The sequence below is a fragment of the Fringilla coelebs genome (genome assembly GCF_963513975.1).
Source record: "Fringilla coelebs genome assembly, chromosome: 5".
In the NCBI taxonomy this organism is placed as follows: Eukaryota; Metazoa; Chordata; class Aves; order Passeriformes; family Fringillidae; genus Fringilla; species Fringilla coelebs.
Window position 1 is genome coordinate 41,213,939 of NC_140033.1, and position 12,860 is coordinate 41,226,798.

Below are 12,860 nucleotides of genomic sequence, written 5' to 3' on the forward strand. Positions count from 1 at the left end.
TTGTGTCTCTTCTATTGACTACAGATCATCCAGGACACACTGGAGATTACATTCACCCCCAGCTGATTAACCCAGCACATTTTGCATTTCTATCATGCATGAGTGGGACAGGTAGATATGGAAGGTAAGAAAATCCTTGGAAACCATGCTGTAGTATTCAGCTATCTGCAAATTTCTCAGCAGGAGTTCTCCATATTATGAAGGAACAAAAAAAGTTGAAGCTGAGATCTGTTGAGATGCCTCTCTAAGAGAGCAGTGCTGCTCTTGAGGTACCTGGGTTTGATACTGACATTGGTAGTCAAGCAGAAGGCTTGCTTGGTGTGAGGCAATTTGAACAAGTAAGGAGAATAAATTGGTCCCTTAGGTAATATAGAATCCAAGTAGTGCTCATTTCAGTGAAAGGAGCCAGGAAAAAGAACAAAGTATATTTGTTGAGACAGAAAACCAGATGCAATTATCTATTTCTTACATAATTGTCATGTCAGATTTATAATTTTATACATTCCCTTTTGACAAGAAGTTGCAATGACTAGCCACATTATTTTCTTACAGTGCTCAGAAGTAAACTGCCAGTTTCAGGACAGATCTCCTTGTCACAACTGCCTGGAAAAGAAACACATTACCAACTACAGTACAAATGCATACTACCATAACATTTTAAATTTTTATGTGCATAAGGTGCAATCCAATTTTTTTTCACAACATAATGGTCATAGATTTAAACCTTTTGGCAGTTATAAGACAGATTTTTTTTTTTTGTTCTGTATAGTCCACAAGATCTCTCTTACAGAGAAAAATAATAATAAAAAAAGGGTTTAAAGATCTCAAAAGAGGTTTGAGAACCTTTTGTTTTCTATAAAATTCAAAATTTTCAACAAATAAATGTTTGTATATTGCCTGACCAAACTGGTAAAAAATAAATTGCTTTACTTGTTTTGTGATTTCCCCAGATAGTCTGTGTCTCTAGTGAAGAGCTGAAGTGTCTGTTTTTCTGGGGAGTGGCACCAGTTGTGACCCAGTTGATTGTATGCACTCTGTACCTTCTCAGGTGGCCTTGCTCTATTGATTTGGTGTTTGAGAAGTCCAGACGCTAATGCTCCTAATGATCAGCCATTCTTTTTGACTTTTAGTAACAAGTATTCTCATGCAGTTAATATCAAACAGAACTTTGTGCTCTACATCTGTTATTTCAAAATTCCCATTTTTGAACTCCCCTAGTCTCAGGTAAGTTGTACACTGTCTTCCTTTTTTACTGCCTACAATCTTTTCACCTACTTCCAGGGCCCCATGATGTAAAATGTCATTTTGCCGATCTTCAGTTCCAGTGACAACTTTAATTTTACTGATTTTAATGGGCTTTTCAAATACAATCCCATAGAAGTCTCCAGTAGAAGGAGCTTTGCCCCAGAAGTACTCATCAATGCTGCTGTAAGCCTTGCTTGCCTCATAGTTTTCAAATACATTCATATTGGTGTGCAAGTTTGCAGGTGGGTTGTCAGGGATATCAAAGGATTCCTCTTCAAAATCATCATCCTTTAACTTATTTTCAGCTCCTTTGTAAGATGAGTAGTATCCCATGTGCTGGAAGAGAGATGGCTTAAAACGTATCACTTCCTTTTGAGCTAACAGCCCACGAAAGTGGATGAGCAACCAATCACAAGGCATTTCTTGGTAAAACATCAATAGAAAATGGGCCAGGCGTGGTAGGTCATGGGAATGGTAAAGCTTTCCAATGTACCCCAGCTTGGAGAATTCCAACGTCACCCAGTAGGATCCTTCTCGTGAGGTAATTACTTTCTTAACAGCAGTCAAAAAATTCTTTGAGCAGCGAACGTCATCTTCCAGCATCACATAATAGTCGGAAAGATTAGCACAAAAGTTTAGAAGGAAAGCATAGTCTACATTTTGTTTTGATCGGAACTTCACACGGTCCTCGGGGTCATTGTAATTTCTCTTAAGGCCATCCAGTACAGGATAGTAATCCTCAGGGACGTGAATAACTATTAATCTGCCCGCAATTATGTGATGTGCAAATTTCTGTGAAATATCCTGGACCATTCCTTCACACCAGGCTGAGTCAAAATCTGCCAGCTGTACTACCACTGCAATTTCTTTGAGCTCCTCATAGCTTGACTGCTCAAATATGGACTTGATGGTCTCAAGCAGGTAGTTTCCCTTTTTCCGTTTTACAGAGGATAGTCCAATTGTAAGATACCCTGTACAAAAGACAATTCAAACAAAAACTGAGTATCTGATATTGGAAGCAATTTTATCACAAAGATATTCTCCAGAGCTGTGTTTATATTAAATAAACCTCATGAATGGTGAAGACTGAGAAATTTGGTATTTGAGTTTATTAAGCTGCATGCGACAAAGGACCTTTATTGCCTTTTCATTAAGAGGTATGATATTGCTAGCAAATGGACATATGGAGACTATTGTGTTAAACATTCACTTGTTTACTGCCAGGAGTAGCACGCTGGGGACAAATGCCAAAGCAGTGTGTATGTTTATGTCTTGTAGACAAAACCACATATACAATGATAAGGCTGTAAATCTGCCAAAAGAAAGGGGATTATGAGGGGATTATTCACACCATATTTTGAAAGCAAGGAACTACCAAATGGAGCACCTCTATAATTTTAAGCCCTCTAAAAGTCTATTTACATCTATGCATAACTTTACAGTTTTATGAATTTTGCATGGATGGTGATTTCTCAGTGTGTTCATTTTAGGTAAATTTGTCTAGTTTTTCCTTGCTAGTAGTTTTTCTTCTAACCCTCTTTCAGGACTCATCAAGCATTTTACAGGGTACACCCTGAAATTTAGACATTATTTTAAAGTAGAAGAGAACTTCTCTGTTTGCTTATACAAATAATTTTTAATGATGTTACATTCTTTCTAGACAGAAATATATTGTATAGAACAAGCAATTTCATTTCTGCTGTTTTGTAGTCACTGCCATTGCATTTTCACCAGCATTCTAAATCAGTTTTTTTTTTTTTCAGATATTTGCTAATATATCTCTATTTTTGGTAACTTCTGATGTAAAAAATGTTGAGACTTTGTAATTGACAGGTTGTACTTAAGTTGAACCTACCCCAGCTTTCTTAAAATACAGTCATTTGTGAAAGACAGCTATGATAGTGATTCAGGGTTTCTCTCGAGGCTTAAGTCTGCTCAACCCCCTGATGTCATTTACACTGCATACAGAGCCCCAGATTTTTCAAATCTAATTTGAACAGACTTTATAGCTTTCTGCAACACAGGTATTATTTTATTTTACCTTCTGGGCTTGGACATCGGAGCTTTGTTCATGTATGTGAAATGGTTGATTGCCCAAAGTCTAGGTATGGCCATATTTCACTTTTAGAGGAAAGTCTTGAACCATGTGTGAGGTAAGAATAACTAAATAGTCCATCTGCAGATGGCTGTGAGAAGAATCCTCCTTTCCTCCTTTACTCTCCCGATAAGAGCACAATTTTAGCGCAGCTAAAGGAGCAAGGAGATCCATTTTCAGCTGCTGGGCCAGCAGGATAGTGCATCTGAGGGGTGCACCTATGTGATGCCAAGCATATTTAAGATTGGATTTACCAGTCATACAGAGATTGACAGTATGGTCTCAGAGGGTGCTTGCAGAACACCACCAGCATGTGCCTTGCCTCTGCTTCCTAAATCATCTTCCTCTTGCCTGAGAGGAGATCCATGGAATTATGCTCCCACAGACCATCCAGGGACTGCCTGCAGGACATCTACAAGTCAGGCAGCTGGTCAGAAGGTAAACAGGCTGCAGGGCAATCACTCCTAGATCTGGACTAGAGGCCACTCAAGAATGGCCACTAACTCTCTTGAGACTATCACTGCTTAACTCAGCCCCTCTTGCACAGAAATACCACAGGGTATTTATAGGTAAATACCACGGGACTAAATGGATTTCATGCCTTTTTAAATTACCTCATTTCACAACATTCAAATTGCAGTTACTTACTTTTCCTTGGCAAAGGTGTGCCAGCTAGGTAGCGATAGGAAATGTTTATAGATCCTGAGAAATTAGACAAATCTTTAAAAGTGTGAACATAACGCTCTGGGTTGAGCTGGTGTGTGGCTGTTTCTCTGATTAATTGCTTGTCCCCTTCCTATTAGCAGAAAAACAAAAAAGGGACAGAGAGAGGAACACATTTGTGAATGCCAGTTAGAGAGGAAACATGGACAGGCAGGTTTCCAGGAATAATATTTTTCAGTTTCAGCTTTCATGAAAGCATGTAGATGTCACCTCATTTAAAATAAAAACAAACAAGCAAACAAAAAACCCCCAAACCAACAAGCATTACTGAATAGCATACATTTTTGGCTACAGAAAATCTACTATAAACCTTCAGATTGCAGGAAAAGGAAAAGAAAAAAAATACTTTACATAAAACCATGGAAAGGTAGCAAATATTAAATTATTGGCCAAAAAATTCTGTGGTATTCAAAAGAGGGATAAGAAAATATCCCTCAGCAACAGATAAGATAATTTTCACAGATGTAGAAACATAGAAGATTTTTTAAAAAATGTTTCTAGTCATTAAAAAATCTACGAAAACTGCTGCAAAGGAAAGACAAATCTATATCCTAGCACCTGGCTCATTTTGACATTTTTCTGAGCAGCTTTGACTCAGGTTTGGGATAACAAGAAATGCATGTGATCACGCAGACAGTAAAAGTTTCTCTGAATTTGGAGAACATTTTTTGATGGCATAGTCAAAAGGTACATTTATCACCACACCTCCTCTTCCTTCCTCCTTCTTCAGTCCTTTTCGTCCAAGAGGCTTCCCTAGTAATGGTAAAGGCACAGCAGGAAAAGAGTGGCTTCATCAGTAGTGCCCTACCCATAACGCCACTTGGGCCTCAGGGAAAATCAGCACCTCAGTCCTTAAGAAAAGGGAAAATATCTAACAGCTCATGAAGACTAAATTTAAAAGTAGGAATGTTTATTTAATTTACCTGGTTTGATTTTAGTCTGATGACAGACACATGTATGACTGAATTTGTTTCTTCTGACGTATGCAATATGTTAATGCACTAAAACTTTGGGATCTGTCATTAAATGGGAGCATTGTGCAGCAGTAGTACTGCTGCTAACTGCAGAAACAGTAAACAGTGCTCATATTTAATGGCATAAATATTAAAAAAGGTGTCAAAGCTATATTTTATAGCACGAATAAATCTTTCTGTAAACTGATCTTACATTCATTTATAGTTCATTGTTTTTCTTGCATAGAAGTAGTAAAAAATCCACTTCTGAGCGTAGTAAAAGATCTTTGGCAGACATCCAGGAGCATCTACCTGCACTGTTATGCTCTCTTGATCTTCAGTGTCTCTTGAGTAATTTTTTCTCAAGTGCTTATGTGCCACTTTGCATTTGCTCATAAATTATGAGAGGAAGTTTGATGATCAGGTTCAAGATTAAAATGTAACTTAATGATCTAGAAAGAAAATACACCAAAACTTCAGGAGATTTTCCATGAAAAATGTCAGGTAGAAAAGAAAAAAAGGCTGGTCCAAAAACTTTCTTTTTTCAAAACCCTTTCTTTAACATCTGAGAAGCAAGCAAAACATTGTGTCATGGGTTCTAGAATGGAGCACCAAAATACCTTGTTTCATAAGGTCTTGGAATGGAAACTTATTCTGCTGAGGTTTTGCTACATTAAATATTTAGAAATAGACAATGTCAGAAGAAAATGTTTTGATTTTAACAAGTAAAATATCTAAACTGACCACAAAAATTTTCCTTTTTTCCCCCCTCTTTAATAAAAGGCTTTTGTGGCTAACATTTCTTTTTAATAGCTGCTCTTTCATTCTTTTGTTGAATGATGGGCAAAACTGAAATCTGGATTTTTTCAAATGATTAAAATCTGTTTCTTCTATCTCTGACTATGCAGAGGTCAATGAAGCTGAGGAACTTGATTAACTCGCCTTGGCTTTCTTCTGTAGCTTTTTCCCAGAATGTTTTTGGCTTTCATCTGCTAACTAACCTCTAACTTGCATTCCAGTGTTTGCTGGGAGTTTCATGTGGGTGCCACAGGATGAAGTGCCACAGTTCTCCACCCTTTATGAAGATGCCCTGCTCTGCTAAGGATGCTGTGCCAATTACAATAGTGTAATTCTTTGCATAGTGCACAAAATAGTGATTAGTATTCATAGAAGAGCACAGAACACATGCTTCACTTACAATCCACTCGCAACTCTGAATAGTTAGAAGACCCCCTTGTGTATATTGTGATATCTGGTATATTTTAGCTTAGTATGTCTTCAAAATGCTTGATCAAATGCAGCTCATACATTGTAGATGAAGCACCCTAAACTGCCTTACACATGTATCAGCACTACATAACTGCATGCCCTCCATCCAATATACTTCAGTTATTTTGCCACATGGGCCCTTACTTTCCATTTCTGCAGCAAATGCCCTGCAGAAAACAGTGAAGGGATTCTCTGCATACGTGAGACGCTTTGAGCAAAACCAGAAAGTTTCTGTTCTCCCTTCTTAAGGTTTACCAAAATGAACATCATTTTAACACTCTAACTTTTTGAAAAAGACCACTTGTGTTACATCTGGTGCCAGAGACGCCAGCACCACAGCCCCTTGCACAGCCTGCTGCCTGAGACTGGGAGAAGGAACTCTGGGCCAATTGTCTTCCCTGTACCAGTTACCTTTTTCCAGCAGGAGATTGACTGCAATTCAAAGAGCCTTTAGGTCTCTGAGGACTTTCAGATTTTCATTCCCTGAGGGAAACTGCTTAGTCTGCTGTGCTCAAAAGCTTTTCCCAAGCTTTTCTCTTCACCACAAACAGTGAAATTGCTCATCTTTTACCTCAGCAGAGAAAACACACCAGACAGGGTGTGTTTGGAGCTGTCAGACAGGGTCAGGAAGTTTGAGAATAAAACTAAATAAATAAGTTGAAAAGTCAACATCCTAACACACTTGAAAAACACTTGATGGACCATAAAGGTATCAAGAGACCTGGAAGAACTCTCAGGAGACTTGGCAAGAGACTTGGCTGAGAGCTGCATGAATGCAAACATGCCAGAACTGTGATGAGAGAAGCAATGAAAGAGAGTGAATTTATAAAAGGAAGGGGGGGGGTGGGGGTGGGGGTGGAAAGAGAAATTAAGAATAAGACATGGAGCCATCTGGGGAGCTGGCAAATAGGACAGGAAAAGATTTCAAAAACAAGCCAAGAGGAACACCATTAGCAGTGATAATAAAAGCACTTTCAGAAACATCTGGGAGACTTTGAAGCAATTAGTGAACAGAGAAGAAACATTAGAGAAAATGTCACTCGGAAAAAAATGTGATAAGCCAGGTCAAATTTAACCATAACCAAGTAATGTTAAATAAATAAAAAAGTGAAAACCTTTGTGGTACACAAAGAAATATGCCTGTAATGGAAATATGCCTGAAATATGCCACATGCTACAAGGATGGGCTATCTTTTCAATGGCCTAAAAAAGTACTAGCATAATATTAGAATTGTAAATATTTACAGTACTGTTATAATTTTATAATTATAATATTTTAAATTAAAATAATTATGACTGTATATATGGTTCTGATTAATAGCATAAGGATTTTAATGCTTGTGTATTACACTTTTTGACATACTAATATGTTTCTTTCCAGATGTAAATGAGGTCAGAATTCACCACTCAAAATATTGGAAAATCCATACTGTCCCCACTCAATTCAAGATGAAGACAGCACTATCTAGTCGTATCACAATATACCAAATTCTGGTACTATTTATTCACTTTCCTATTTATTCACTTTACTATTTGCAAGATTCAGTTTTCAACCACTATGGTTTTTTACTGGGCCCAGTCCAATCTCCAAAGAACTGGAAATTCATTCCATTAATTGAGTCTCCAGGGCTCACTTGGCATTCAGCACTGAAACACCCCTAGGTTACACATAAACTGTATTCCTAACATAAATATTTCCACATATTTTTTCAAAATCATAAACTTACATTAGGTTTCATTTGTCTAATTTTTAATGCTGTAGTAGTGAACCCATCAGATTAAAATCTGAGTTAAAAAAGTAGGAAACACACAAAATAAACTCACTAAAATGAAATTATTTATGCAAGGAGCTTAAAGTAGATAAAATGGGTATAAATTTTCTTTTATAATTTTATTTCTATAATAGCATTTAGTGCAGTATTCAGAGGTGAGATTTGCAGTGTATACTAAAAAACAAGCTTCAAGCTCACATAAATAGTTCAGATGTAGTTTATCCTCAACAATTTACCGGTTTACTAGGGGTGTTTTACTGTTTTGTTGTTCCAGGATAGCTTCTTTGCAACTTACCAAAACATAACTATCCTCAATGTACAAGTTCATGAACAGCAAGCAAACAACGAGGATTCCTAAGAACGACACTGCTGATCGTTTCCGCAAGCATCTCATTTTATCAAAATATTTCAAGTTGTGTCTCGTGAAGAACTGCATACGGTAGTGTCACCTATGAATAAAACCACAAGAATTACAAGAATGGTCCACCTGATAAGCATGACAACAACTAAACTTACCTTCAGATGTATCAAATCCCTTCAAAGATACATAGACTGAACTTTCAGGCAGAATTAATTTCATTTAATCATTGTCATATTCAGGTTTAATATACAATCTTAACCATAAGCTAAGCTTCCTTTTGTTTGTTTGGTTTTTTTTTTTTTTGGTGTCAGTAGAGAAGAAACACATACCCACTGTCGTACCCATTTTAAGTGGGCTCATGATGGATGTCCCTGGGCAGGAGTGCATCAACAGTTTAGTTTGCTAGCTTAACTGTCAGATACCAACTTGGTGGCTAGAGATGATGCTGTGCCTTGTTTCCCCAGGTACCTGTGTCTCCTCCCAGTGACAGGCCAGGTCAACAGGCAAGGAAGAAATTATTGCATGACTCAGTGCTGTTACCAGTAGAAGAATTCTGTACACCAGAGCTTCCAGGCACATATAAGGTACCAGGCACAAATAAGGTACCTTCTCTGAAGGAAAAAAGTACTAGCAAGACTGTATAATATCTCTTAGAGTTTTTTCATCAAAGTACAAAGGCCAAAGGTTAAGTGGAGCGATTATTTCCATCTTCAGGAGAGAGGTTGGTCTTCACCTTAGACCAGACACATCTAAGCAGAGTATTGGGAAATCCTTACCAGCCTGACTAGATAAATCAAATAAGGGCGGCACAGAGATCATGAAGCCCCTCAATATTTCTGGTCAAGATCAAGAAAGTGGACTGTCTAGTCGCATTCTAATGTTGCATATTCATTTTAGTTATTTTACTCTGGAAAACAAGATGAATGTTGTTCTTCTCCATCAAATGGTAGCACTAACCTGTGTAAGACTGCATGTGTTTGAACAAGATTTGGCCCTAAATTAAATATCTCACTGCCCAAACTCTTATTAACACTATTATTAACAAAACAACGGACTATAAACTTATTATTTATGTATTATATTCTTACTCATATTTTGATTATTTTCCACAGCAATTCATGATTTTTCAATTGAATTTAATGTATAGAAGTTATATACAAACAAATACTTTAAAGCTAGCCTAGGTGAAGTAGTAAAAAACATGATGCATGCAATAGTTAAACCCTGCACTTAAATACCTTCACTTTTGAAAATGTTGAACATCTACACTGATACAAAATAGGACATATTAGGAGTTCCATAAATGATTTGTCATGTCATATAGAAAGTTTTCTGTCCTAAAAACTAAAAATCTACCAAGCACAAAATCCAATGTATATTTGTTTTGCCAAACTGAATAAACACATTTAACAGTATAAATTATGAGTCCATTATACTCCAGAGAACCAAGAGGTAAATATATAAAATATTTGTAATGCAATTAGTAATCGCAAAGGATCCATAGATTTGAAAGTAACTGCAGCAAATGGAGACTGGTTGTACACAGAATGCTTTTATCTTCACTATGATGAGAATAAAACCAACTTACAGGCTGCATGAAGAATAAAATGGAATCAGTAACAATATACATTTATGTCTGTATTTATTTAGGGTGGGCTGAATTACAAAAACCTGATTACTCTGAAGCTGAAAATTCCAGTGTAGATATTTTTTTAAGTTACATCAAAGATTTCGTTTTTCTTAATATCTAAGGACATTGAAAATAAACCTCAGGAAGGAGGCTGGATGAATCTCTAAACACTAAGCTTCCCTGTACCCCTGCAACTCCCTGTGCCACCACAGTGGTTGCTGGTTGTCTGTGGATCCAGCAGGCTGTTGTGGAAATGAAATGTTGCCCTGTTTTAGAAAAGACTGTGTTACACATATGATTTGTGTTTCATTTTTATTGCATTCTTTTTTTTGTCCCCTTCTCCCCTGCCCCCTCCCTTCTCACAGTATAATTACTGCTTTTCCAAACCACTACACTCTTTTAAAAACCAGCCAGAGGATCACTGGATGGTTTAAATACTGACGCTTCTATTAGTGGCATTAACTATCCTGACTATTGAAAATGCAGTTAGTTTGGGTTAGAGTGCTTTCAGTCACTGTCAGCATATTACATTTTCCTTGAGTTAAAAAAAAAAACACCAAAAAACCAAAAAAAACCAACAAAGCAACAAAACTTGGAAATGAATAAATAAATGTGTTTTTTTTTCAGTCACAGAATGAATGTGTGTGACATATTTTCTGGCTAGACTGTGGTGTTACACAGGTCCCCCATCTTTGCCCTGAGCCACCTATCTGAACTCCCCAAGTGTGAGGAAGGGCTTAGAACTGTATTTCCTGGTCATACTGTATGAAACCATTCCTATGTGACGGTGATTGCAGGGGTCCCAGGATGAGGGAAGAGATGAGAATCTTGACTTCATGTTTCAGAAGGCTTGATTTATTATTTTATGATATATATTATATTAAAAACTATACTAAAAGAATAGAAGAAAAGATTTCATCAGAAAGCTGACTAAGAATAGAAAAAGAATGAATAACAAAGGTTCAGACTGACTGAAACAGTCAGAGACAAGTGGACTGTGATTGGCCATTAATTAGAAACAACCAGATGAGACCAATCACAGATCCACCTGTTGCATTCCACAGCAGCACATAATCATTGTTTACATTTTGTTCCTGAGGCCTCTCAGCTTCTCAGGAGGAAAAATCTTAAAGAAAGGATTTTTCAGTAAATATCATGGGTACATTCCTATGTTGGGTTAGGAATAAATACAGAGGGAATTACACAGGTGAGGCTAAAGGAACTGTCATGACTAAAACTGATGTGCAGAGGGAGGAGGGCACAGTACAGTCACCACTCAGAGAAGACCCCCACTGCTAGTGCTGGTTGCACACGAAGCCATTTCATCGCTGTTTTGCACATGGAAACATCTGGAAGCACAACATCGTGCCAGCGGTGGTCTTATGTTCATCAGATCTTTTGGCAGGTCCTTGCCAGGTAAAGGCAGGGAAAGGAAGGATGCCTCAAGGAGGGCTCACCCCAAAGGGTCCCATCACAGAGGAGGCTGTGTGTCCTAGGTTGACTAGATGATGCTTTTATCCCCAATTGTCCGTTCTGTTTATGCTGAATAATAAGTTTTGCACCTTTAAGACTTGTTCCAGGGAGTGAAGGGGAGAGAAGAAGCACACAGTTTGTTTTCAGACACTGCACTCACTCTTCCCCATTCCTGCTCCTGGACTGTGTTGTCTGCGGATGGACGGACACTGAGATAGAGCTCTCCTTTGCTTTTAGTCAGTTTAGCTAGCTGAAGCAAAGAAGTTCCCTGGGTTGGGGGTTTTTTCCTTTTTCTTTGGACCTGTTTAAACCTGCTCTGGACTGAACACCCAGCAGAACACCGGCAGCTCACACCTGAGGCCCACCGGGCTGGGCCTGGGCCACGGCATTTCCAGCGCCCGAGGGACTGCTGAGAGACTGAGTGAGCTGAACTGCAACCCGGGGAGGGGACTTTCTCTGTTTTTCATCTCTTTTGGAGCAGCAAAGGGTTTTATTGTTTAATATTGTTTAGGTTTTATTGTTTAATACACAGTTTTTTTCCACTTTTCTCCAAGGAGGTATTTTCTCCCGGACCGGCTTGGGGGAGGGCCCGATGGAATCTGCTTTCCTAGAGGAGCCCCTTTGGGGGTTCTCTCCCAGATTTGCCCTAAACCAGGACAGTGTGGCAGCGCTGGTGACAGCCGGTGGCAGGGCAGGTGACAGCAGGGGGCAGCGCAGGCTCGCCCGGGCCAGCCCAGCCTGCTGCTCGCCGCTGTGACCCGGCCGGAGCCTGCCTAGAGCTGCTTCCTCCTGCATCTCTGTATCCAGCCTGTACGTTGCATTGTGGAACACCGCCCCAGTGAAATTGGCACAGAAAAAAAAGAAAAAAGTAAATCTCATCTTTTTATTTTTTTGCCAGTAATGTCATTCACTTTTTAAAAAATAGTCTCAGAATTTCCTGCAGTGAGACCTCTGATTTTCTTTAAGACCATTTGAGCAGACTATTCACCATTACCAAAAATCTTTGAGGTAGCCGCGATATTTTTTGAAAAATCCTTTCCTTAGGATTTTTTCCTCCTGAGAAGCTGAGAGGCCTCAGGAACAAAATGTAAACTATGATTATGTGCTGCTGTGGAAGGCAACAGGTGGATCTGTGATTGGTCTCATGTGGTTGTTTCTAATTAATGGCCAATCACAGTCCACCTGTCTTGGACTGTTTCGGTCAGTCTGAACCTTTGTTATTCATTCCGATTCTATTCCTAGCCAGCCTTGTGACGAAATCTTTTCTTCTATTCTTTTAGTATAGTTTTTAATATAATATATATAATAAAATAGTATACCAAGCCTTCTGGACATGGAG

General features: G+C 38.4%; 1 protein-coding gene across 1 annotated transcript; it reads right to left on the bottom strand.

The window, feature by feature from the left end:
* Positions 1–1,059: 1,059 nt before the first annotated feature.
* Positions 1,060–8,493, bottom strand: MGAT4C (MGAT4 family member C; the record flags this gene model as incomplete). The annotated part of the gene is made up of 3 exons (XM_084206334.1): positions 1,060–2,216; positions 3,989–4,136; positions 8,353–8,493. 3 exons carry the CDS (start codon positions 8,491–8,493, stop codon positions 1,060–1,062), a joined length of 1,446 nt encoding a protein of 481 aa, XP_084062460.1.
* Between the last annotated feature and the right edge of the window lie 4,367 nt (positions 8,494–12,860).